The 25,583-nt window shown below is 39.6% G+C and overlaps 1 protein-coding gene across 5 annotated transcripts in view; it reads right to left on the minus strand.

Moving 5' to 3' along the window:
- The window catches only part of astn1 (astrotactin 1), a 401,467-nt gene extending 383,926 nt beyond the window's left edge, over positions 1–17,541 (minus strand). For all 5 annotated transcript variants that reach the window (XM_047589220.1, XM_047589219.1, XM_047589218.1 and 2 more), the window contains exon 1: positions 17,139–17,541. In XM_047589220.1, coding sequence (XP_047445176.1) covers positions 17,139–17,445 — 307 coding nt within the window. In that variant the 5' untranslated portion in view covers positions 17,446–17,541. The remainder of the gene's footprint in view (positions 1–17,138) is intronic.
- Between the last annotated feature and the right edge of the window lie 8,042 nt (positions 17,542–25,583).

Raw genomic sequence — 25,583 nt, forward strand, 5'->3', positions numbered from 1 at the left:
GATCTTTTTTTTTTTAATTCACATGTAATGGTACATATATACTCTGTTGGGAGAGAGAGGTGAAACCAGTTGGTTTCCAGCACAATCCCAACCGGCTTGACTGGAGAAAGACGCTTCCTCACAGGCACTGTGGGCCCAGAAGTGAGGAAGCATGAGGAAATAGAAGGACGGCAGATCTTTCATAGATCATGAACCATCTTTTAGAGAAGTTCCTTGGGGGAAACCTTGGACGTTCCAAGCTTTCTTTAAGACCTTAGAATTAAGCTGTTGATATTGGCCATTAGGTCGATATCATACAGTAGAAGCACAAAAATGGATTGCTTCTTTTTTTTTCTTTTTTTCTTTTTTTTTTGCGATTTGGCCGACTGAACTGATGATCAAAGTCAGCATCGAAACGCTAATCAATGAATTTCTAACATCAAAGCTCAGTTTGGCCAGACAACGAGAACTGTAAACACCACAAACATTCAAGAACACATAGGGAGAATTTTAAGTGGGATTCAATCAATTTTAAAAGTAACCAGACCAAAAATAAAAAGACTGCCGGAATGTCGTATTGCCTTTGAACCAATGTCCTTCTTGTGTGTAACACCTCTCCCCGAGGTTGAGAAACTGACAGATCGAGGCCAGCCTCTGATGACAGTAGCAAATTAAGATGTATTGCTTTTACTGCGGTGATGAAATCAGGACATCAGAGGGGGAAACCAAGAAACTCGTAGGCTGCTCTCAACGTCTCATGCTTCCTGTAATAGAAGCTAATCTGAAAACCCTGGAAGAGGATTTCATTTTATTATTTTTTCTTTTTTCTGTGTGGGGACATTTATACATGGTTGTGTGTGCAGAGAATAACAAGAAGCTTCAATCTTTCCGTTTATTTGCTTTAAGAACTCTTGAAGTCAGCATGCTCATGGGGTGCCATAAATTACTATAGCCTAATCTTAAAACAAGATGAAAAATATTTCTAGCCAGTCTCTGACTGTTTGTCCAGCTCCTAACCCTCTCCCACTGGCCTCTGTGAGCCTGCATACAGATTACAGTTTCTTTCTGCCTTGATCTCTCCTGGCCTGACAGCCTAATAAAACACATGTGGGCAGCAGTACCATTTTTGAAAACTATATCAACACGCTGCAAGGGAGCTGGCAAAATAGCTAGGGTGAGTGTGCCTTTCTGTTGCTGCTGTTCGCTGATTTATATGCGTACCTCCTTTGCTGCCCCCTAAAATGGACTTTCTGGGGAATTAGATTAATAGCGAAAACATTTCCTTGTTTTACACATGTGAACCTCTCATTTGCTACGTAGACTGCTTATCAAATGCCAATGCATTTTTGATACAGAATATACATATTATTTTCATAACGCTCCAAAACTACACACACTTGTCAGTTCATTAGGTACGCTAGTGAAAACTAATGCAGCCTAATGTAACTCGGTGTCCTGCGCCCTACTTCTTCTTCATCAAATTATTCTTCCTAAGATTATTTCTCTTTTATTTATTTATTTTTATCGAACCTCTTTCTCTATACCAGTCCTTACCATCATTACATCCTCACACATTGAATTCTTCATCATCTTTGATACTCTTCCACCAAATTCTAGTTCTTTATTAAGTGCTTCTTCTTCCTTGTCTTTTTTATTGTCCCCACTGTGGGATAAAGTAAAGGATTGCCTTATTTCATCTTAAATTATTATTCTGCCCCATCAAGTTCTCATTAAGCCTATCATTCTCTTCCTTCATCACCCAGCTCCTCTTCATCAAATGTCTTGTTCCTCTTCTTCAAAGGCTTTGTGGTGCAGTTAAACTGGATTGAATGAAATGGCATTTGTGTTATTTAGTCCAGCCCACTGACTAAAATGTGGTTGTCAAAATAATATCAAAAAACAAAAATTGTAAAAATAATTCAAAACAGACTTGAATCAATAGCTCTCCGTTATTTGAAACTAATGCTGAATACTATAACCTGCAGATATCCTACATTACAACATATTTGTTTTCACTACTGTACCTAATGAATTGGCAAGTGAGTGTATGAATATATTTAACGCTGTTCGTGAGTTGTTCGTCTTTTAACTTGGTTAAAATAAGGTATACATTTTTTCTGACCGTGGTGTTGTTATGGTTACCTGAGTTTTAGTATAGATACATAGGGGTTGCTTTCAGGTACCCACATTTGCAAATCTTTATCGGCAACAAGTTTCCCATCAAACATTTTATCACCCCTTTCTTTTAATAAGCAAACAGCAGTGGAATGAATTTGTGTGACGGCGGTCTTGTGCTTAGATGACGAAGAGGTTAAAATGACAAAACACTAGCTTTCTGAAGTTACACCGCAATGCTTCAAATCAATCTAAGGTCTCGTTAACAGTCTCTCTGAGCCAATTACACTTTCATGAATATTTTCAGTCTAATAACTTACAGTACCTGCATTATTTGGAGCAAGAAGCTTGTGAAAAATGAGCCACAAAAACTAACCGAGCAGCCAGCACATTTAAAGATCCCCTGTAGAGTTTTTGACCTCCAGTGTCAGTCTGGAGCAGTTTTACATAACATAAACAGTCCAACATAAATCTAAATTATACACACATGTGGTGTTGGACTATTCCACTGACAAGTATTTTGAGGTAACAAACTAAGATATAGCTCAAGAGACCAGTAAGCCAGGAAACATAGCTATGACCAACGCTGGATTTAAAATAAATATAAAGAGTTTTTTTTTAGTTTTAGAGCTCAAGGATATACACTGTTGATTTTAGTGGAACACTGAATGAAAATATAACTCCTGTCTGCTGATGAGAAATGTCCACAGGGCAGCTTAATACAGTGTTTACATACTTGTCAGGTTGTAGCTACAAGCCATGTTTCTGTCCCAGCTGCCAAAAGGTGACAACAGATCACTGAGTTTTAGTTATTTATGACTGTTTAACATGAAACCTAATTTGATAAGGGATTTAAACAGTATCATATTAACATGAACATTCATAGCTGGGCAGTGGTTATTTTTATTTTTGCAATACATGTGTTTCAATGCCAGTGTTTCTTTGTTTGTTTTGTTTTTTTTGTTTGTTTTTTCCAATTTTTATTTTCAGTGCCAGATTTAACTATTAGAAATGTGACACTCGATAGTAAAACTGAGGGTTTCTGTCCTGGCTCCATGCAACTGTGTTATTCTCAATATAATAGTATAAGAAACGTAAGCACAAAGAAGGCTACTAATCTGATCAGATAATTCAAAGCCAGGATTTTGCCAAAACGTTATTTTTATTTGGGGTCCAACTCTCAATTAAAAAAGAAATAAGCATTGTGTTTAATACAATGTTTTAGACAATAATTTAACACACTTCCAATTATCATATATTTTACAGTAATTCTGGGATAAACTGATCTATTATTGGCAATCGAAAGCTTTAAAAGGAGACACACTCCTGTGCTCCTCAGTCTTTCACTTCCGACGTGCAGTCGCCTTAATTCTGGCATCACAGAGAGGTAGGACGGAACAGGGAGGAAGGCGATAAGCTGTAACTGAGACTGAGCTGTCCCTGAGCTGAACAATATTTGATGATTTGATGTTTGATACCTTAATGCTCTTTTATGATTGTCATTATTCAGACAGCAGCAGCGCGTGGAGTTAAAGGCGCCACCTCTCTCCTTCCTTCCCGTCTTCTCCTGCTGTTGCGATAAAAACACCACCTTCCTTTAGGGCTCCAGTCTAAGCTTCTGATCATGTTGCCATGTAAACCATTCACTAGCAGCTAGATGCTGCTTATGTGCTCTCCTCCACAGCTCTCGGTCCTCAACAAATTAACAGATTAATCTTCAACAAAGGTATGATGGGGGCCACAAAGGCAGTGAGGATTGGACGGTGGTGAATCATGCACATGCAGATTTGCCACAAGCGTTTCAGGCATGATAATGAGAGTTTTAGTCAGTGATGACAAGATGAATTAAGGAAACATAAACCAATCGGGTATAACATTATGACCACCTTCCTAATATTGTGTCTTGTGCCTCAAAAACATGTTCATCAGAGAATGGACATGGGTCTTCTGAGGGTGTCCTGTGGTGTCTGGTTGTTGTTAGTGGGGGCCTTTAGGTCTTATGTGTTAAGGGGAGGGGCCTCTGTGGATCATCCCACTGATGCTTGATCAGTTTGGGATCTAGTGAATTTGGAGGCCAGGTCAACACTCTGTGCTGTTCTTTATGTTTTTTAGTTGTTCCTAAACTGTTGTGTTTGTGTAAGTGTCTGTGTCAGGCTGCATCCTGCCATCAAGGAGTGTCATTACTATGGAGTGGGGGTGCCTGGTCTGGTCTAAGTGGGTACTACATGTCTAAGTGACAACTACACAAATGCCTGGTCCAACATTTTTCCAGCAGCACAATCAATTGTCACCAGAAGGTCAATTATGTTAATTACTTCTCCTGTCAGTGTTCATAATGTTTTGGCTCATTGGTGTGAAGATAAAAGGAAGAAATAACATGTCTGGTATTATGATCAGTCAAAGTACCTTACACAGTATTAACCAATTTCTTGAAAAAGTTGCATTTAGAGCCCTTTATGTAGCTGGTTATGACCCAGCTCTTCACTTGGAGTGAAGGGACGAAACATAAAATGAACCAGGTGACAAAAGGTTCCTAACAAGATTGATGAAAGCTGATGAACTGTTTAGTGTGAGTAGATTCAGCCAACAGAAAACATACAAATACCCAAACAGCAATGGTGAGTGATGTATGCTACTAAAAACAGATATACCGTAAACTAAAGGAGTTTAAGAGTTCTTTTTCTGCTCTTTTGACTAAAATTAAATAAGAACTAGGTCATCTACCTACCCACACAAATGAGCAAAACATAAAACAGGAGGAAACCCTTATGTTTACAGACAACAATTTTCTACACAGATGCAAATATGGGCAGGTGAATGGAAAAAAGAAAGGCTTCAATCAAAGCAAAATGACTCGTTACAGATTTAAACTTACTTCCAAAATGCACAAAGGCTCTCGTTGAGACACAAAATAGCCACAAGCAAACACTACGGCAATCTGACTTTCACAAACACCGCTCAAAGGCGAGCTGTTCACCACAAGACACAGCTGCCCTGAGTGGCAGTTCAATGACCATTTAACCAGGTGTCCTAATTATGGCTATGGCTTGATTGTTGGCTGTGGGTGAGGGTGAGAGCCGGATCAGGGAACACACACAGACGAAACAAAATCAGCACTGTAGCATAAACATGACATGAGAGGTCCAGACCTAAGCTGTAAGTTTAATCAATTGACCCGCGTCACACTCCGTGTACAGACATTTCCTGAATGCATCACGTCCTTTAGCTCATACAGGGCTGGATTGGATCATGGATAGAAAATCGTTCAGAACAATACTATCAGTCAGGTGATTTTCCATTAAACATGTAAAATTTTATTTTATTAGATAGTGAATTTGATCAGAGCTTCATACAAACAATTAACATGAAGTAAGTTTATGGAACTACTGCTTATTTAAACTTTCCAGTGGACATCCTGTGTAAACTTTGCAGGAATATAACAGGAAAGTAGCAGAGCATCCGTAACCCTGCTGGCATTACTAGCCGCAAGAAATACAGTAAGGGGATTGGGGATGTGTAGTCCTAGAACTCCAGGGATATACACCTTGAAAACTCTGATTGTTGTGAAGGTCTTACATGTTGTTTTGTTTTCCGCCTCACCAATGTACCCACACAAAGTTATCACCTGTACTGGTTTGGGATGATATTCTGTACCGTACAAACTTGGGAAGTGTGTGGAGTAGCTTACACTGTTCATATAGGAAGTTCTAGCTTGTGTTTTTTACAGTATGGGACCATATCCAGCAGAATCTTCCGGAAATGCCCATGCAAAATAACTAGAATGATTTAATTATTTCTGACTGGAGTATTAATGGATCGTAATAAATCAGTTTTGGTTTTAACAGCTGGGGCCATCAGCAACCGTTGTGAGTGAGTATTCCAGTATTTTTAGTACGCTGTGAAATTCAAACACAGTTCATATCACAATATTTCAATTCTTACTGCTGATAAGAATTGTAAAGTAGTCTCACAGCATTGCCTTGTTCACATTAAAGGCATTTAAGAGGCTACAGTCACTGACATACAGGTTTAACGTGTGGAGTATTTAATTCACATTTGTGACTAAAAATAAATTATGAAAGCAATGTAAAATGTATTCAGGAGCAAAAAGCACTGTCTTCCATACATTGATTCAATACATTAAAACAGTATCTCTTTTCTTTATTGAAATGCCTAAAATATGTCATGAGCATGAGCCATTGTAAGCACCTCTCTTACTCTTTTTCACACACACTCAAAGTGCTGACCAGTTTGTGAATAGCTACTTCTAAAGACAGGTGGTTCCAAGTTAAAGAAATCAGTCTTGATTTCACAAAGTATCCGTATCTTGTACACATCTGCACAGATTTGTCCAGAACTATCACAGTGGTGGATCATAATTGTTCAAATCCACCATCTGCTCCCCACCACCCTTTTAGAACTGAAGAACCTTCTTGGATGATTGATGAAACCAGTCCAGTCCATTTACCTTTGTTCCCCTAGGGCCGTCACAACATCAGATTTTCACTTCAAGATTATAATGGACAAAAAAGTCACGATATCAACAAAAATGTAAATAACAATGACAAACTCCAGGAGATGCATCTTTAAACTTTATGTAATTTTCTTTCTTTTGGGATGAATTACACTCAAAATAACAGCAGAACAGAAGAAGACAGGGGCAGATGTAAAACACACTGTGTTCAAGTGGCACTGGATCAGTGGAGGGAACAAAATTGAATCCAGGAGAAGGTCGTGGGCCTAAATGTTAATTTTGCAGTACATTAAGCTAAATATGGGTATATACAGCATGCATGTGTAAACACTAGCAAAATAATTTTGAGTGAATGAATGACACTGGTTATTGTGCTTCACATTTACGTTCAAAAAATATCTATCTTCTTTAAATGAGAAAAAAAACTGAAGCACTGAAACATTTGTCAATAGTTATGGATCATTACTGGGCCTTGGGCCTATTTTAGTCTATATCTTCCAATACAGAGACAATTAATGCAGTGAACAAAGTGACATGAGACAAAACATGCCCCAATTAATCATGCACACTTCAATCATATAATCATACTTTGCGAAGATAATCGTTTACCAACTGTTTGTGAATTTTTGTTCTTCTCCGTGCTCTACCCATCTAACACGCTCCAACCGCATCCTCTCTCACTCGCTGCTGGTCTTCTTCACCTCACAAGATTTGAGCTGGCAGAAGCTCAACAGCGCCACCCTACCATCAACGTATGAGTGGAAGTGCACCACTAAATAGTATTCAACGAGAGGAAGCGCAGCGAGCGAGCGCTGATGGTGGGAAACTAAAACAATTATACAGTAGGCAAGGCGCAGGCCAGATATGATTGGCAAGGATTGAACAATATTATCATATGTGCATTTTTAACATAATATTGAAATTTCGTTTCTTAATACCACGATTATCGTCAATACCGATATACCAGCAACAGCCCTAGTTCCCACTGTTCCCTCAACCCATATGAATATGAACAAAATATATTTTAAGACTAAAAAGGCCTCATCCTGATGAGGCAAATGCAGTATGGACCAATGGTTAACAAAACCGACTGCCTGGAAACTTGAGAAAGTTGGACAGTGTGATTCGTGTGATTATCTTTAATTTTTTTTTTATTATTATTATTATTTATTTTTTTATTTTTTTATTTTATTTCCAGGCATAATCCAGTACAGCTGAAGCAATAATGGGGCATTGAGAGATAACTGAACAGCAGGCAAAACGCCTCTATGGGAGAACTACCTGGGCAGAGGAAACAGGTGAGATCCTACACTCACTCCAAAGCACCCCTTTCAACTGCTGCCACTGGCAGCCTCTATTTCTATTAAAGATTATAACATTCAGCCCAAGCAAAAAGCATTTTTATTTTGTTAATATTGTCCACATTAGTTTAATGTATAAACCTTACCTTTTCCCGATATCCCTTTATCAAAATATATGCATCATTTATACGATTTTATTTATGTTCTCCAAGTTTTTTTCAGCTTAGGAGAACATGTGCCTTTTTTGGGTTGAAAAAGTAAACGTCAATATCCTACCAGCCCAAACTATCCCCATGGGGGAAAGTTGGTCTGGAGTCACTGACAAACTGTTTTTCTGTATTGGTTCTAATATGCTCCATGATGACATACAAATGATGTGTTACCACCCAAGGTAGCTTCATGCAGCATCCATTGTCACCTTGCAAGGTACCTGAAAATCATCTGTCGTTCAGACTGGTAAAGCCTGCTAAAGCCTGCTAAAAGCAAACCACCTGTGCCATTAGTCACAGAGAGCAGGATGCAAGTGTGAAAACACCCGAAGCAGCTATTTCAGGTGTTTCCAAGGCTAAAAGTCTCTGGCTTTGTTAAAAAGCTCACAGTGAGTTCCTCAGTGCAGCACATTACAGAACCTGCCGACCTGTAAATGTCATGTTGGAAACTGAAAACTTCAACAAAAAGTTAAATGAACAGACTTTTTTTTTTTTCTCAGCGAATTGACAGTTCAAACTTCAAATCTCATCTCCCCTTCACATAACTAATCTGTGTGCTTTATAATAACAGTTCAGATCCCCCCTTTTTTTTTTGCAATAATTCAGAAAAGTTGATGCAATTTCAAGCGATTACAAAAAAACAAATTCAGAATAGTACAAAAATGCTTATCCATACCATTACTGCATTACCACACCTACGAGGCAAAGTGTGGTACATAATCATGTTCCCCTGCTTTTTTATGCTTCTCTCAGACTCAGCAATAAACCCTCTGAATATTATAGCCAATGCAAATAGTGCCCAAAAATAACACGGCAGCTTTAAATTGAGAGGTGTCCTCCAAGTAATGACCATTAGTGCTTCTATAGGTGGGAATAGTTTGGCCATAGTTATGTAAGTCAGTGTTCTCAGCCTTGAAGATCCAATTAATAAACGGGTTGTATGCTCACCAGGCTCAGTGTCTCTGACACCCTGCATGTACAGTAATTAGATGTGTCTGTAACACATTCATTATGACGGACTACATGAAAGCATTTTTAATAGTCCAGAGTGGCACATCTGTAGCACACTGTTGTATACCAGGGTAACGTCCTCTGCTACAATTGTTCCTCTATCATAGAAACTAGTGTTATTAAGCTGAGTTGTGGCAGAGTATTGCCCCCCCTTAAATGTTGCTGCACGCTCTATCTGTTATAAAAATGTAACTGGTCACCATTTTTCTAAAGTTGCTAAGTAAGCCATATTTAAATGGAGAGGCTACCTAGTGATGCTATAACTAAACTGGACTCAGCATTGTAGTTTTTCTTCCATCACATCTGGTAGAGGTGCAGTCCAAAGCTTTGACCAGGTTGTATAACAGTCAATAATAGTGTTTAATGAGGAACTAGCCATTATTTGGCTTATTGAAGGGGACATATAGGGAAGGGAAATTTCTCCCAAGGGTCTCTTATCCACACAGCCCAAGGTTTTTTATTGAGGACTTGCAGTCGTGGAGCTGTCACTGACCAAAGTTCGGGATTTTTTATCAAATAGGAGTTTCAAAAACTGGTCAAAGGCTTAAGGAGTTAAGGCAAGTGTGACGAATAAGCCTGGTTTGGATTACAGAACTTAACTGTTGTTATGCAAGAAAGGCTTGAATTCACTTTTTGGCGAGTCAAGGTGATACACGCAGCTGGACAAGGATTAAAGTGCATAATGAAAATGGAGGCCCACACAGCGTTTCTGATCCAACTTTTCTTTTTTTTTTTCTTCTTCTTCTAATTTTATTCAATTCACCCACAGGCCAGAGAGCAGCTGGTATTAAAACAGACAGGGCTCAGTGTGGGGCCCACATCTCTGATGTGGTTGCACCATATATTCAGGATGACATGTTAATGAAAGCTGAAACACACAATGCTCTTTAATCCATGTTTGATTTCTATATCTGTCGGCTTTAATGACTGAACATTTTCTGGTACTAAGCTGCAGTGTTCCCCACAAATACACGTTATCTAGGCAAGACCACCTTGTCTTTATGGGAGAATAATTAAGTGATCAAAAAATGTGCTGAAAAATATACCCTGCCTGGTGCCCTGCCCATAGCTTCGCCAGAAAGGTTTGCTGACACAAGACATGCTCTGCAGAGAAACACAATGCAACTGGGTTGAGGAGGACTGACCAGCTGTACATAGCTGATTGTCAAAATCGACCGTTTGTGTAAGTGGATAATAGAAATTCTTTAGCCCTGACGCTGAATGCTCGCTTCGTCAATCACGATCAATGCTGAAAAATATTTTTAAAGACCCAAAATGACACAAAAGCAGCCTGGATCAGAGGCGCACACAAAAGTGAATACTGATCAGTGTGATCGTATTTCCAATAATTAGTTTGGAATATTTCCAGGCATTAACCGGTGCTGTTGTGACAGCTGATACTGCACTCAGATTAATGTTGCTTAATGCCAGGGAGAACAAAAAGAGGCAAGTGACACATGGTGCCCCCTGGGAAATGTATTTGAAGTGCCATTTTGAATCAATAGGAGAGCTGTTTGCAGGAGTTCACAGTAATAAAAAAAAACTCCTGGTAGGCCAGAGGGTAAAGTGTATAAGTGCAGGTAATGTGTACCAAAGAGCACCCATCCAATTAAAGCAGTGCATGTATGTTATATGTACCATTCTCTACCACTTGTGCTGTCTAAGTGAGGCCATAACCATTCTGAGGTTTGCCTACAAATTGACTTCATGTTGACAAAATTGAATTGAACTGAAGTGAATTGAATAAACCACTTGCAGGTCTCAATATCTGGTCAGATTAGCTAGCTCTTAAAAAAAAAGTATCCATCTCCAGAAGCACGCAGTGCTCTCAGGACTCAAATGTGATATGGCATGTACAAGCAATACTTTTATGTCATGAACCTGAATTGTATAGGGCAAATTGTTGTTCCAGAAAGCGGATTTGAATGGGAGCCCTTTAAAGGCAGACTTCCCTCCAAGTCTTCTGGGTTGGATGTGCAAATGACTGCCAGAGCAAATGCAGCTCAAGTGTCTAACCAGAGGGCAACTTTATTACCTCAACTCCTGGACAATTTATGGTACAACACCAAAAGGGTAAATTTCTAATAACGTAGCCAGGCTTCTCTGACACTAACGAGTGGCTGCAGTCCTGCAGCTAGAATTTACTGTCAGTCACAGAAACCTCCCTTCTCAAATTGCTTCTCAGATGCTTCAGAGAGGCAATTTGGAGAGAAAAACGTGAGCCACTGTAAAAGGGGGAATGTGGAATTTAAATGGCACCGCACTGTTGCTGCCAACACACAGAAGCCTGCATATAAATCCATGGGAAAAAAATCTCTTATCTAAATAGGTAATGAAAACAAATCCGAGCATCCATCATAGGAAGAATCCTTTTTTTATGTTCCCAAAGTGAGTTATCCTGCTGTAAGTTTCACCTTTAACTGCAACACTGAGATCAGCCCTTAAAACTGTTCTGATCTGTGTGTCTGAGGTGTTTAAAACCTAATAATTATAGTTGGCTGTAATGTGTCCTGATGAGACATGGAAGATTATGGGGGACTGCAGTTAACAGGAAGACTTACTGCTGCTGCTGCTGAGAGGGTTACAGCGTGATAAGCTTCATAAATGTATGTTAAACTGACTGAAATTCTCAGGGCTGTAAGTCAAAACCTGAGTGTCTTGAATATAAAGTGATGCTTTTTACTATCAGAAACGTGGCTGGAAATGAGGACGGATTTATGAGTTTTTTTTTTATGTTGGTCATCGTGTCGTCCAACATCAAACTTCTGTACTTTTAAATCACTGATCTTTTTTTTCTGCCTAAAATGACTGAATACTACCCTAGAAACCAGTTTGTACTACCCCCACCCACAAACTTTTTGCTGCGGAAAGTTGGTCTGAAGTGGCTCCTTTGGGAACCGATTACGATCTTCCAGGCCAATCAAATCATTTCGGAGTGATTTCAGAAACGAACAGAGACATCATGTCACCTGATCACCGTGGAGTTGAAATTTGATGATAACAATAATGGCCCTGGTTGGTTGTACAACTATCAAATTGCGAGGTATTTATTCTCTGCATCGGTGGAAACGTGAAAACTGAAAGGAACATTGGAGCAAAAATGTTAAATGCGACCACTACTGCAGTTTCCACGCTGAGTGAAAAGAAAAATGATGAATGAACCACTCTGCTGAACTGCTGCTTATTAGTTAGAGCAGACCAAAAAGAAAATAACCTGCAATTTACAAAAGAACTACATGATGTCAAACAAAGGGATCTATGCGAAATCAAAATGTACTTGAATCATAGAGCTGTTGCCATATAAGTATTTTTACTGGCCTGTACTAAACATTCAGTTCATTGCCACTGACAAACACTTGATCCAGTGAGTTCCTAAAGCAAATGTGTTGCCAGTAAACATGCACCAAAGCAAAATCAGTTAATCTCTTACATTATCTCACTCCAGAGAAATGTGCGCTTCTCTATATTGTTTTGTGTGTTTTGTCGGACTTGGCCTACGATGCACAGAATGTTTACCCACAGACACGGTGCCTGGCACAGTGTCTCATGCACCGTGCCGAAGGGACATACAAATCTGCTGAGAGGAACCATGTAGTGCATTAATCATAATGAGGCTGTGGCAGACTCAACAATAGATAGAGGGCTAGTGTGAGACAAAAACAACTGGATCCCCAGCAGTAGCTAAAAAGACTTTAGTGCTTCTACACTAACAGCATTCATCAGGCATCCCATCACACTGCTCTAAATGCAATTACTGCTTTTTATCAATACCTCCACGCAGCGCTACCTCAGGTTGCTTTTGTTTTTCGAAAAGGTGCATGTACATCGAATGGAAGTTGGTTTGTAATTCAAAGCGGACACCCCGTATTGGACAAAGGATGTTTTGCTAAACAGCAAAGGAAATCAAGCAGCAAACAAAAGGAGGACAATATAAATAAATAAAATGCCGCAGCTGCTCCTGTGTTTATATTTGGGTAGCAGCGATGCTACCCAGAATTGCGTTGGACTCCCCGGTGTGAGATTTCATTAAAAGTTTTCTGTCCCGGGGCAGAGCACTATGTAAAGGAATGCCAGATACGAATTCAGACTCATTCATATGCAGCAGCAGCAGCCCTGAGAGATCTGCTGTGCTGTGCATTAGTCTTACCTTATTTCCCTGCACCACTTAATGAAATAACTGTTGTTTAAATTGGGCCTTTAAATGAACTATTCAAAGTATTCACCACAGTCTCATGGTGTAAATACTGAATAAGTCTGCAGACATCATTTGGGAACTTCATTCCCTGCATCCATATGTCTATTAATTAAAACAGGCATAAAAATGCTAGCGTTTATACTACAGGGTTTTTTTCTGGAGCAATGATAAATACACAGCATAGTCAGACATTTATAGACAATGGCTTTCCAGAACTCTGTACTACATCAGTCGGATGAAAGTGGATAAAATGAACTCCATATCCAGTATATGTGTAACAAGTGACACCCGCTGACCCCAGTCCAATAAAGTAGGAACACTGATATCAAATTCTTCCCGGACCTTATCTGTGGCACTGGCTCTACTCGCTTCTAAGCCTCAGACACTTCCTCCTATCTAGAGATGGGTATAGAACCTCAAAAATGAAAAAGTTCGGGCACAACTACTCATTCTGATGAGTTTTTCATTTTTACTATTTTCAACAACAACCAGACCAATACTATAGACACTGATACTGTATAACACATACTGAATTATATTATATTATTATTATTATATATATTATATTATTATAATTATTATCATAATTTCATCATGCAAAAAAAAACATTAAAACATGTGATGAAACTCTCTCACATAAGGACAACGCTAGCAAAGGATGGTGGAGTGAGCGTTACCTCTGATCATAGAAAAGGATGACTAGAGTTATCAGCCTCGTCGACAACTGGCAGCGGATTAGAGCCCACACCAAAGCTTCCTAGATATCAAGCAGCAGTCACATCTGTACATCAGCTGTTTGCAGGAGTTTAAAGAAGCTGTTTGAAGAAGAAACTGCTACTGAGAGTGACCAGTAAGAAGAACAGAATTGTTTGGACCAAGAAAACCAAAAAATGGACATTTGTCCAACAGAAATTTGGATTTTAATTTGTTGAGAATAAATTTATAAATATAGTCAGCTGGCAGTGCTCCCACAACACTCTGCAGTGAAACACCATCCCATCTGGTCTGAGTTTAGTGGGACCATCGTTCAACAGGAAAAGCAGCCAACGAGCGCTCAGCATATGTAGGAACTCAAAACTTCAAGACTGTTGGAAAAGCTTCAAGTGATGACCACACAAAGCTGCTTCAGAGAATGACAGTTGAGTGCCGACAGTTTTCATCACAGAAAAAGGAGGCTACTTGGTGGAGTGTTTAACCCTTTCTTATTTACAATATAATCTTCAGTTTTGTACTGCACTACAGTATAAACAGCCATGTGACCTTTAAGTTTAATAATGTCCGAGTGTTGTCCATCAGTTTTCATACACTTTTCAGGCAAAAACAAGAAAAAAAGCTTGCTATTTTCAGGAACTGTCATGAAAGGATGTGTTACTTTTTACAGTTTACATTGTTATAAAATGACCTTCTTTGAAGTTTTGGTTCCATAAAATGAGACCTCATACTGAGATCTAAGATATTGCACAGGCTATTTTACCCACTTTCTGACATGGTAGAGACTAAAAGATCAGAGGGTTTGCAGAAAAATAATAAATAAAAGGCTGCATAGAGAATGTTAACATTCAGAAGTGCTCATTTACACATCACTCTCATTATGGCATTCTCTTTAAGCTAAATCAAACAAATTTTCTACCTCTGGCCTGCTTCATTTACTTAACACTGATGTACTACTGACAGACACACAGAAACAGTACACATTCAATCACACAGTCCAACAATAAGCTTCAGGCACCAGTGTTTCGGGGACAGGTCATCACAGGAAATATTAATGAAGCCAATGGTAATTGGCAAAATTAGTTTTTAATTCACCTGGAATGGTTTTTCAGCAGTCTTGAAGGAGTTCCATTAGTGTAAGCACTTGTTGGCTGCTTTGCCTTCACTCTGTGGTACAACTAATCTCAGCTGGGTTTAGGTGGGATGATTTTGGAGGCTATCTGATCTGACTCAGCTCTGTACCTGCTTTCAATTCATGACTTTTACAACTGCATGTGAATACACACAGTTCACAGAGCTCATCTAACCTGACTGACTTTCATGTCTTCAAGTAAAGACAGATTGCCATCTCTCTCTACTAAGTTGAGTGGTTCTTATGTATGATATGGATTAGAACAGTACTGGAGTAAAATGTTTCATTGCAGAGAACTGTGTACGAACCCTATCTCTGCACAACACAACTGACAGTGTCAGTCACATTAAGAAGGCAAGAGTTTCCACAAAGTCTGAAACCATTCCAGATGACTACCTCATGAAGCTGATTGAGAGAATGCCAACTTTTGCTTTACTTCATGACTGCATACGTGTTCCTTCACAGTTGTGATGTCTTTCATATTAATCTACAAAGCAAAAACACTGAACGAGAGGGTGTTTACAAACTTTAGTCCTGAACTGATACTGTAGTTTTCCCCGCTGCATTGGGGATTGCTGCTGAGGCTGGATCAATGATGGAGCTTTGAAACTAAGCAAACATGCACAGATACCAATGCCTATTCTACCCTTCACTTTGTCCAACCATACCTTGTTTGTTCTCTGCTATGTGCTGTATGACAAAGGTAGAAAAAATTTGCTTCTTCATGTCTGCAATGTTGGCTGGGAGCAACTGAGTTTACAATCCTCAATGCGGTGGATCAGATTCAAGTCGCAAAACGTAAAAAAAAATAACTTGCCCAAAAGTACTTGCAATCTTCCAAAAACTCTCCTACACATGAGAAACTTCGCAGGACATATTTACCACTCATTAAAAAGAACTACCCTGCCATTAAGCTAACAATAAATGTCTTATTTATTTTTGGATGGTGTATGGTGTTACAGACGACACTTAAAAACAGTATATGGGTATATATCAGTGTAAAAGCAGTTCTAAAATACAATGAGCATTTTGGAAAATGTCTGTATGAAAGTTAGGCAACCACTGTCAAAAGTCATTGAATAATCAATAATAATAATAATAATAATAATAATAATAATAATAACAATAATAATAATTACGTTATATGTTATGACTTTTTGTTTTCCACATGAGTTTCTGTTCATTTCTGTTTTTAATCTAGACACTGGCACAACACTTAACCCTGAAGAAAACACACAAGCACACACAGCCTTGAATCTCACCGAAACTGACTGTATAAAGGTGACACTGGAGTATGTGTCAATGCTCACAGTGGCAGGAGGAGCCCCTGACTCTTCGCAGCAGCAGAGGAGATTCAGCACCATGGACAGCGGCCAGCAAACTTCTCCGCCAGAGTCAGTGCGTTCTAAAGTTGGATGAGGCTTGCTAGCTTGCTAAGGTAGTTTAGTTTTCTGGTAAAACCAGAAACAAACACGGAATGTAAAACCAGAAAAACTAACTTCATATAAGACAGGGGCAGCGCAGAGTGACCACGCAACAAGAAACAACAGAAATGCAACAAGCCTAAAAGTTACATTGCACTTGGGTGACAGTGAATATGCATATATATCTGTGTGTGTGGGTGTGTGTATACAACGATTGTAGCTTAAATGTGACTTAACTTACATATCTAGTTTCTATTTATCGTTGGCTATATATGTTTTTAGCATTATGCTACGCGGCCTCTTTTGCAATAAGAAGTGCTAAGTGTTGATTAGCCCCTATATAATTGGCATATGAACTGATGGCGGACTGACTGTGACATATAGCCTATGCGCAGCTACCAAAACATTCTGCCTGTTATGTATATATAGCCTATAGTGTTTTTCAAACGAGCGAAAACATGGTATGTAGCCAGGCCTTGGCTAATAGACGGACAGATGCTCCAGTGTAATATGAGGAAATAGCGGACTTAAATCCGCTTAATTGGCGGCTAATGCGCCGCGCACGCTGTTCCGTTTTAAAGACTCACCTAAGACAAAGAAGGGGAGCTCGGTGTTCTCCAGGTCGTCCACCACCACGACGTCTCCGGGGAAATCATTTCTGACGGAGAACAGCAGCTTGGGCTCGGAGGCCGACGGGCTGTGCATGATGCTCAGGTCGTTTTCCCTCAAAAACGGCAGCGCCGACACGGTGACGCTCTTCATCTTGCACTCGGTGTCCTGGTTCTGGTCCTCGTCGCCGTTTAGACATCGGACGTCGGCGGTCAGGAAGGCCAGGAAGACCCACGCGAGCGCCGGCATCAGCAACGATCTCGGCCCCATGTTGATGCTCGACATCTCCGTCGCTCCGTTTCCTCTCCCCTCCTCTCTGTTTCCTTTCTCAGGCTGCTTCAGCCTCTCAGTCCGGCGGATGAGAGAGCGGCAGAGCGAGCGAGTGAGTGAGGAGGGTGTATGTGTGTGTTACACCGGCGGGCTCTTACAGTGTGGGAAACAAACGCCTCTTGCTTCTCCCTTATGAGCACTGAGTTTGTTTTTTCTTTTCTGTTTTTGTTTTCTTGTCGATACAGCACTACTGAACATTGACTGCGCGGCTGTTTTTTAATACTGTTGACCCCTTTACTGTAGTAATTGATCGATAAACTGTCCAAATGGCTCTGTAATGGCTAAGCATAGATTACCAGCAGGATATGCACCCAGAGCGCCCTGAGGGTCCCATCACCAAAAGCACCATCATTTGTAATTTAATTGCATATTTGCCCCCCTCATACTAATTTGCATGCCATCTGCAAGTGACACTGCCGAGCATCTTCACTGGCTTGCCTGACCTCTTTGATTGGGTGGACACTCTACTGGGCGCATGCATAATTTCCTAATTGATGGCTGAGATTCACAAGCTGACTGTTGAAACTCTGTCAGTCCCTGCGATGCCTCCACAAAAAAAGGACAGAAGACGCTGTGCTGTTGATACCGGAGAACTTTAAAGGTTTCTTGCAGAAGAGATTCCTATTTTGTAATATTGTAAGAACAAAACACATGTAAAACAACCTCAGAGGAGACGGGGAAATGTAACCTCAGTCTGTGCACACGCAAACAGATCAAAGAGATCCAATCCAGCAACAAAACCATCGCCTGTGTCCAATGTAAATAACTGAATGTTTAGGAACTATCTGAGGTAACAGAGTGGGCAGCTGAGCCTGTGCCACACGGATGAAGTTATATGAATCCTTTATGTTAAAAGTTTGAGGAACTGCATGTTTCCAAGGATGCCATTACCAAAATGTGCAAAAATATTGAAAGGTGTTCCATCACCCAGCAATCATCTTTCTGCCAGAGAGGGCATGCTATAATGTTCAGCGGAGTTACTGCATCACAAATGACAGGGTTTAGGTGTCTGGGAAGATAGGTTCAGAATGTTGGAATTACATTTGTTCTGTTTGGCAGAAATAAGCGCTGAGGTCTCTAAGAGTAGAGCAGTTGGACATACTTAGTGAGGACAGACTTATGTGATAAAGTGATGCAATACTGATTTTTTCTTCCATTTTTATTTTTTTTCAGCCATTGTCCTGAAGAGATTATTCCATATTTTCAAAATGACATGTAAATGGAAGGGCTTTATGACTCTTTGAAGGGAGCAAGATCTTGTGGATCTGTTCATTTCATAGAGCCATTTATTCATTTTGCTATTTATTTATGTTTACGAAGCTAACCTGGGGGTAACTTATTTTATTAAAAAAAACAACAACACCAACAACATTGTGATAGGGTGGATCACAATCATTCGAACTTAGACATCCGACCAGTTCTTATTCTCTCATTGGAATATCGAAGTCTATTTATATGTAATATGTACAGTATATATTCTAGATAGATGCTTTATGTATTGAGAAATTCGGTCAACACAAATGGGAACGTTTTAAAGAGCCGATCAATAGATTACGTTTGTTTGTCACAACTCTAATATAAAGAGAATACATAAAAGTAAACATCATTGCTTTGATCTGACTTGTATTGTACACTGCTAATGCAGATTGAATAACCAGTATACACTGTAATCTCTGCACTAGATGCACTCATGCAGCAACAGATCCACAAATGAACAAAGCTGGGCTAGACTGCCATGCAGCTTAGTGTTAAGAACGACCACAGTAAAGTACCATCCATTAAGACAAGCACTTTTTTTACTCATCAGCAATCATCTTTCTTGTATTAAAAAGCACTGGATGGGATTGGTGAGGATGAAATCAAGTCACATAGTGTGTGCAGACGCACGCTAAGCTGAGGTATGTAAAGTTGTTTACTGCTCCTCCGCCCTCCTTGTATCCCTGTCATGACACATGTTCCGGTTGAATTGAGCATTTCAGCACCTGGCGGTAACGTCCACAGCTGGACTCATGCAACACTCCCTTAAATGGAAACTGCGTAACAGATTGGCAGGCAAATGCTAATCCTGACCTTGGAGCTTTCTATTACGCACCATTTCCTACTGTCTAGTGTAGGTGAGAGGGAAACTTTAGATAGGAAGAAATTGATAGGAAATAAGCATACTGTTATTGCTAGTCTGATTTGTAGTATTTATACTTAAGCAACTGCCACGAGTAGTGCAGTAGATTCAAACATCTGTGCCTGAAATGAGAAAAATACAGAATTAAAACATCCATATTTTACATGTTTGGATTAAAATATGCATAAATACAAACTGATTTCAAAGGCAACAGGGCCGTGTCTTGTTTATTTCATTTAAATAACGTATTGCATACATACTTTTTCCTGAATTATTTTCAGGGACAACTTTGGCTGCCAGGAAGACAAAACCTAAAATGCTTCAAAGTATTTCTTCCATTGTTAATATTAAAAGTCTTCATTAGAGAAGCTTCAAGGACTTTGTCCAAATGACAATAGCCTGATAGAAATAGCACCGGAGTTGTTGACTTGAGTTTTTAATCTTTCATAGTGTATCTTCACAATGAATGACTCCATTGAAATTGCGCTGAGACTGAAATTCGCAGAGGGATTTCAGATTCTAAATCCCTCGACTGCTTTGTTGACCACACAATTGCCATTTGGATTTGGATGCAAAGCCTTAAGAACAGAAGATTGTTTTCTGTGTCACCGCTGTCCGTCCATTTAATATTTAAGCAGCTCTGTGGTCTCCTGTTAACTGCCATTCCTCTCTGTCTCTTTCTATCCTCATCAGAAACTATTTCAAAGTGCAAAATAGGCCGGGGTTTGGGGCATGGAGCTAAAAATACAAAAAGCAGGGAAGTGGGCTGGCCACAGTGAATTATTCAAAAGTTAACAGTGATTGAGGAGAATAAGTGGACTAAATTGTTCATTCATTATTGATGGTGGGCTGACGGTTCCACAAGACGACTGTGAAATTATTCCAGCTGTATCTTTTATAAAGGTTTGCTTCTGCATGTTTTTTGTTTGTTTGTTTGTTTAGTTTGAAGCCTTTGCTGCTTGCAGAAACTTCACAAGAATTACATAGAGCAAATATGTGAGCAGAGTGAAACTTTTCTGGTATGTTGCCCTCAGGACGAAGTGAAACGTTTAAAAGTGAAAGATTTTCACAGACTGCGTCAACAGTAAATTGATCACATAGTTGAACCATAATGCCACGCTGCTGTCCTGTCTTGTTCCACCTAGAGCCTGGTCTGGATAGAGTTGAGATGCAGCCACGGGATGTAGAAACAGTCAATTTGTCTATTTGTTGGCTGCAACGCGAATTGTTTGTCTTAACGAAGAACTGCGAGCAAATTTCAGACACTGTAGACCACTCTCCTTATGCAGCAGAGCTAAACTCATCTATCAGGTTGTGTCCTAGGACAAATGAAAACAATTGGAAATGCTGTATATTTCCAACAGGATACTACATTCATAAAAAGATATATAGATATCGTACTGTACAAGAGTTTTAGGCAGTTGTGAAAACTAAAATCCTTTCAAAAATGTAACGGTTAGTAGTTTATTTTCACCAATTAAAAGAATGCAGTGAGTGAACTGAAGAGAAATGTGAATCAATTCAGTATTTGGTGTGACCACCCTTTGCTTTCCAGACAGCTCACATGGATTTAATATAAAAGCTGAATAGGACCTGTGTAATACTGTGTGGACCACTCCACATTCCCTTTGTGAGGCTGACCTGAATTGTATGCCCTATTAGATATCTGTTTTAGTTACCAAACCAAAGTTTAGCCTCGGTCTTAATATGCAGAATTATCTTAAGGTGATATTTTATTACTTGTAACAGACAGTAAAATGGCATTTTTTTTCTCCCCACAAAATAAATAAATAAATAAAGCTCTTCTGCACCTTATAGGGACCTCTAATCTTGATGTTGTTTATAGCAGTTTACCTGGAAAGTCTGTGACTCTGTGAAAAAAAAAAAAAAAATATATATATATATATATATATATAAAACTCTAGAATTGTAAAAGTGTCTCCCTCATTTATCATACAGTGATACAAAGAGAAAATAACTGAGCGGCACTACTCTGGATTGTGCATAGTTCCAGCGTTTGTGTTTAAAATGTATCGGTTAAAAATAACATATTCATTTGTGTATGCGTGGAGAGAGACACCAGTGAATACATGTACCATAAAGAGATTGTACGAGAGTGTGCGTAAAAGTGACTGCGAACGCAGCATAGATGGAATTCCGATGGATTTGCTAGTATGAGTTCTGGGTCGCTGCTGATAATCAAAGGCAGTGAAAAAGGGGTGGATGGTGGTGGAGCAGGAGGAGGGGGAGCAGAAGAAAGACAGTCAGTGAATGTTGAGAGGCAGAAAGATGGAGGGACCGAGGGAGGGAACAGAAGAAGAGAGCACATACATCAGTGACTGTGACTAGCAGGTGCAGCGATGGCGGGGAGGGAAGACCCAGGGCCTGATCAAGAGAAAGATCTCATTGTTTAATCTGGAGACTCTTCCCGTCTGCCAAACTAGCAAGGCTGCATGGCTTGTTCTGTGATCAGGAGCAAACAGATTCGTCTTTTCAGCTCGCTCGCCCCTCTGCCTCTGCTTGGTCTGCGAAGTTGATTAAATCCTAGAGAAGGCTTTTGTCCTCATACCATAGGAGCGCCAACAACTGGCTCAAAATCATCATGCAGCAGTTACAGTTACAGCCTCTTCAAATGCTCTGATACAGTACATACCGTGCCACTTCAGACAAACAGGGATGGATTATGTGGAGCCTTTTAACCCACTGCTGGAGGATTGTAAAGGCCTGAAATTGTTGCTTGCATGATTTTGACTGCGTGTGTGTGATTTGTTGTCCAGTCACCTCACTATCTCCTGCAATCATCACACTCCTTTGGAGGAGTGATCCCTCAAAACTATAGTGTATTTGGCTCACAATTGCGGTGGGCGTTTCCGAGCACTCCTTTTTAGTTTGGTGCAGCTGGTATGAAGGAATAAAAGGGAAATATCAAAATGGCTGAATGGAGTGACATGAACTGGAGTCTGTTCATGAATACAGTCTTAACCAGTCACATTGCTAGTGATAATAGCAACAATAATGACAATGATGAAAATGAATTGGAAATAATTGATAGTCTTTTCTAAAGAAGTGTATCAAGTTCTCTGGCTGAGAGCAAGGCCATGCTCCATCTAATCATCTAACCATGCTTCCTGAGCCATGTCTGCGCTGAGCTTGACAAGGTCATACATACATTCATATCATTCCTTCATTACCATTGTAATGCATTGTATTTCAAGCCACAGAGCAATGTTGCATGTGGTTTAATGTTCAAATGCTGCACTTGGGCTCCTAACACTTCTAGTTCTAGCCTATTTCTATCACACTGGTTACCTCTTGTAGACATTACTGATTTTTTTTTTAATTTGATGAAGAAAAAAAGGCTGACAGACATATTTATATAACTGCAACTGCACTTTTTGATATACACTGATCAGCCGCAACATTGAAACCACCTTCCTAATATTGTGTAGGTTCCTTGTGCCTCCAAAACAGTTGTGACTCATCAGAGAATGGACATGGGTCTTCTGAGGGTGTCCTGTTATGTGGGTCCTGAGTGTAGGTGTTTGTGTCCCATGGGTTGACAGGAGGGCCCCCTGTCCATCACCCCACAAATGCCTGATCATTGTGTGCAGTTGTGTCTGTCATTGCTATGGGGTGGGGGTGTCTGGTCTGATCTAGGTTGGTGCTACATGTCACATGTTACAAGTAACATCCACATGAATACCAGGTCCAAAAGTTTCACGGCATTGTATTGTCACTAGATGGACAGTGCTATTCACTTCTCTAATCAGTGGTTTTAATGTTGTTGCCGATGGGTGTTTCTAGTATCACAGCTTCACATCGAAGTGAATTCATAAAAAGTGTGTGACACAACAGTTGTTGAGGCAGATAAACGTGGCATGGTAATAGACATAGATGTAATAATGAGACGTCCGTCTTCCGTTTAAGACATTTAAAAAAATAAAAACAATAAAAATGTATTTTAACTTTTCACATTTACAAAGAACAAAATAGTGTTACCTTTTTCACAGGGGTTCACAAGTTGTCAATGATTCACCTATATAATCTAGAAAGTCTGGCATTTTGGACTCAAAATCGTTCCGGTTAGGATATATGACTGGCTTGGCTTAATTAGCCAGTGCAAATAGATCAAGATATAGACCATTTTCATTCATGACATTTGTAGTGGCAAACCAGTGTGAGTTCTTCTGTATCTCCATTCACTAACTTGCTTTGCTACAATTCGTAATTTAATGGAGCCAGTTTCTATCCAATTCTTTTGTTTATAGAGCTATGAAAAATGAACCAACCTTTTTGTAGCTGAGCACATGTTAAAGAAGTGAACACACAACCTCACAAGCTGCCAAAAAAATAACAACACGCAGTGCAATCTGGAGCCCATCATCTGCTACTCCAGAACAACATAAGTTTCCCCCTCCCCTTCAGGGTCTATTCACACTAATGACATGATGAAAAAAAAAAAAACTGCCAGCTTTTTTTTTTCCTTAACAGTGAACTACTGGAATAACTCTTTAGTCAGCAGATCTTTCAAAATTAAGTTAAACATGACACTACAGATGGGTAAGTTATTGCTGTGCTCTGCAGTTTTGTTAAAAAATAAATAAATCACTGACTCAGTGCAGCTGGTTTCACACAAGACACGAACCTGGAGCTGATATATAATGTAAGGCTTTGTGCTTATGATTAAACAAATGTCTCAGCTGAAGAGTACTGACAATGACACATTTTCCAACCCTTATCTTAAAGTGTAGTAACTGATGACATTTGTATTCTGTTTGTAATATACCCAATAAATAAATAGATAAATAACAAGTCAACAAATTACAGCAGCATTGCTTCCCGTTGCTACTCTGTACCATTTTACTGACTTTCTTGTACACATGGACTGGAAGTGATACGCAGCTGCTCACTCTTAGCTCAACTTCTCCAACCAGCCAAATGTCTGCAGAGTGAGCCATCGCCATGGTAACCGGGGACTGGTTGACTAGAGAAATTACCATAAGAAACAGATACTGTGTAAACCCCTGGCTAGGGAAAATATTTGAAGAGCTTTTCTTCACAAAGAGCATCCGTGCAGAAAAGCACTTGCAACCTCAGCAACGCCGCCGCTGTCGATCCCATTTCGGTGTCACGGAGAAGCCTCTTCCATCACGGGTTCTATATGACAATAGCACTGCTGCACTAAGTGGGTCTGGAGTGAAAGTAAGCTTGAAAGGTGAACTGCTGATATGTGGCAACAGATGCTTTTTATTTATTTAATTTATTTATTTATTTATTTTTTTACTCTGGTGAGCCATGATAAGTCCGGACCTCGGTGTTATAGCAATAAAGACAGATTACAATAAAATCACCGTATGCCTTCCTGTCTTTGCACAGCAGGACAATTCATTAATCTTCATGAGCAAATCTCAGTTGTTCTTTTTCATTTTTCTTTTTTAGTTTTTTTTACTAGACCTCCAGTCTATCATTTTAATCACATTTTCCACTGAACTGACAAGAAACATGCTTGTCCATTTTGATACAGCAAACTGAAATAAAAGGATGGTTTTTCTTTCTTTTTTTAATCAATATCAGGCCAAGGGTTAATGGTTAATTAAGGCTTATCACAGAGCAGTGAGACATATTATAGTATTCTTTTTTTCAAAGATGCAAGAGATGTTTTTGTGCCATTTTGGTCATATAAATTAAGGTAGCTGGAATCTTGGAAATCTGATGACCTTTTTTTCATGTACCACACAGTATACTTTACCCTGAGGGAAACATCTCTAGTTAGATTCTTGCATCACTCCTCTGTTGCATGTCATTCTTCTTATTTGTTGTCATTTAAATTCCATCAAACAAGAGGCACAGAAATAATGTGAATGATCTAGTAAATTTAGAGGCCAGGTCAACACCTTCTGCTGTTCTTCATTTTTTTTGAGTTGTTCCTAAAGCTGGGGATGACTGCTGCCATCAAGGAGTATCACTGATATGG

The sequence above is a fragment of the Mugil cephalus genome, chromosome 7, assembly GCF_022458985.1.
Source record: "Mugil cephalus isolate CIBA_MC_2020 chromosome 7, CIBA_Mcephalus_1.1, whole genome shotgun sequence".
NCBI classification, from domain to species: Eukaryota; Metazoa; Chordata; class Actinopteri; order Mugiliformes; family Mugilidae; genus Mugil; species Mugil cephalus.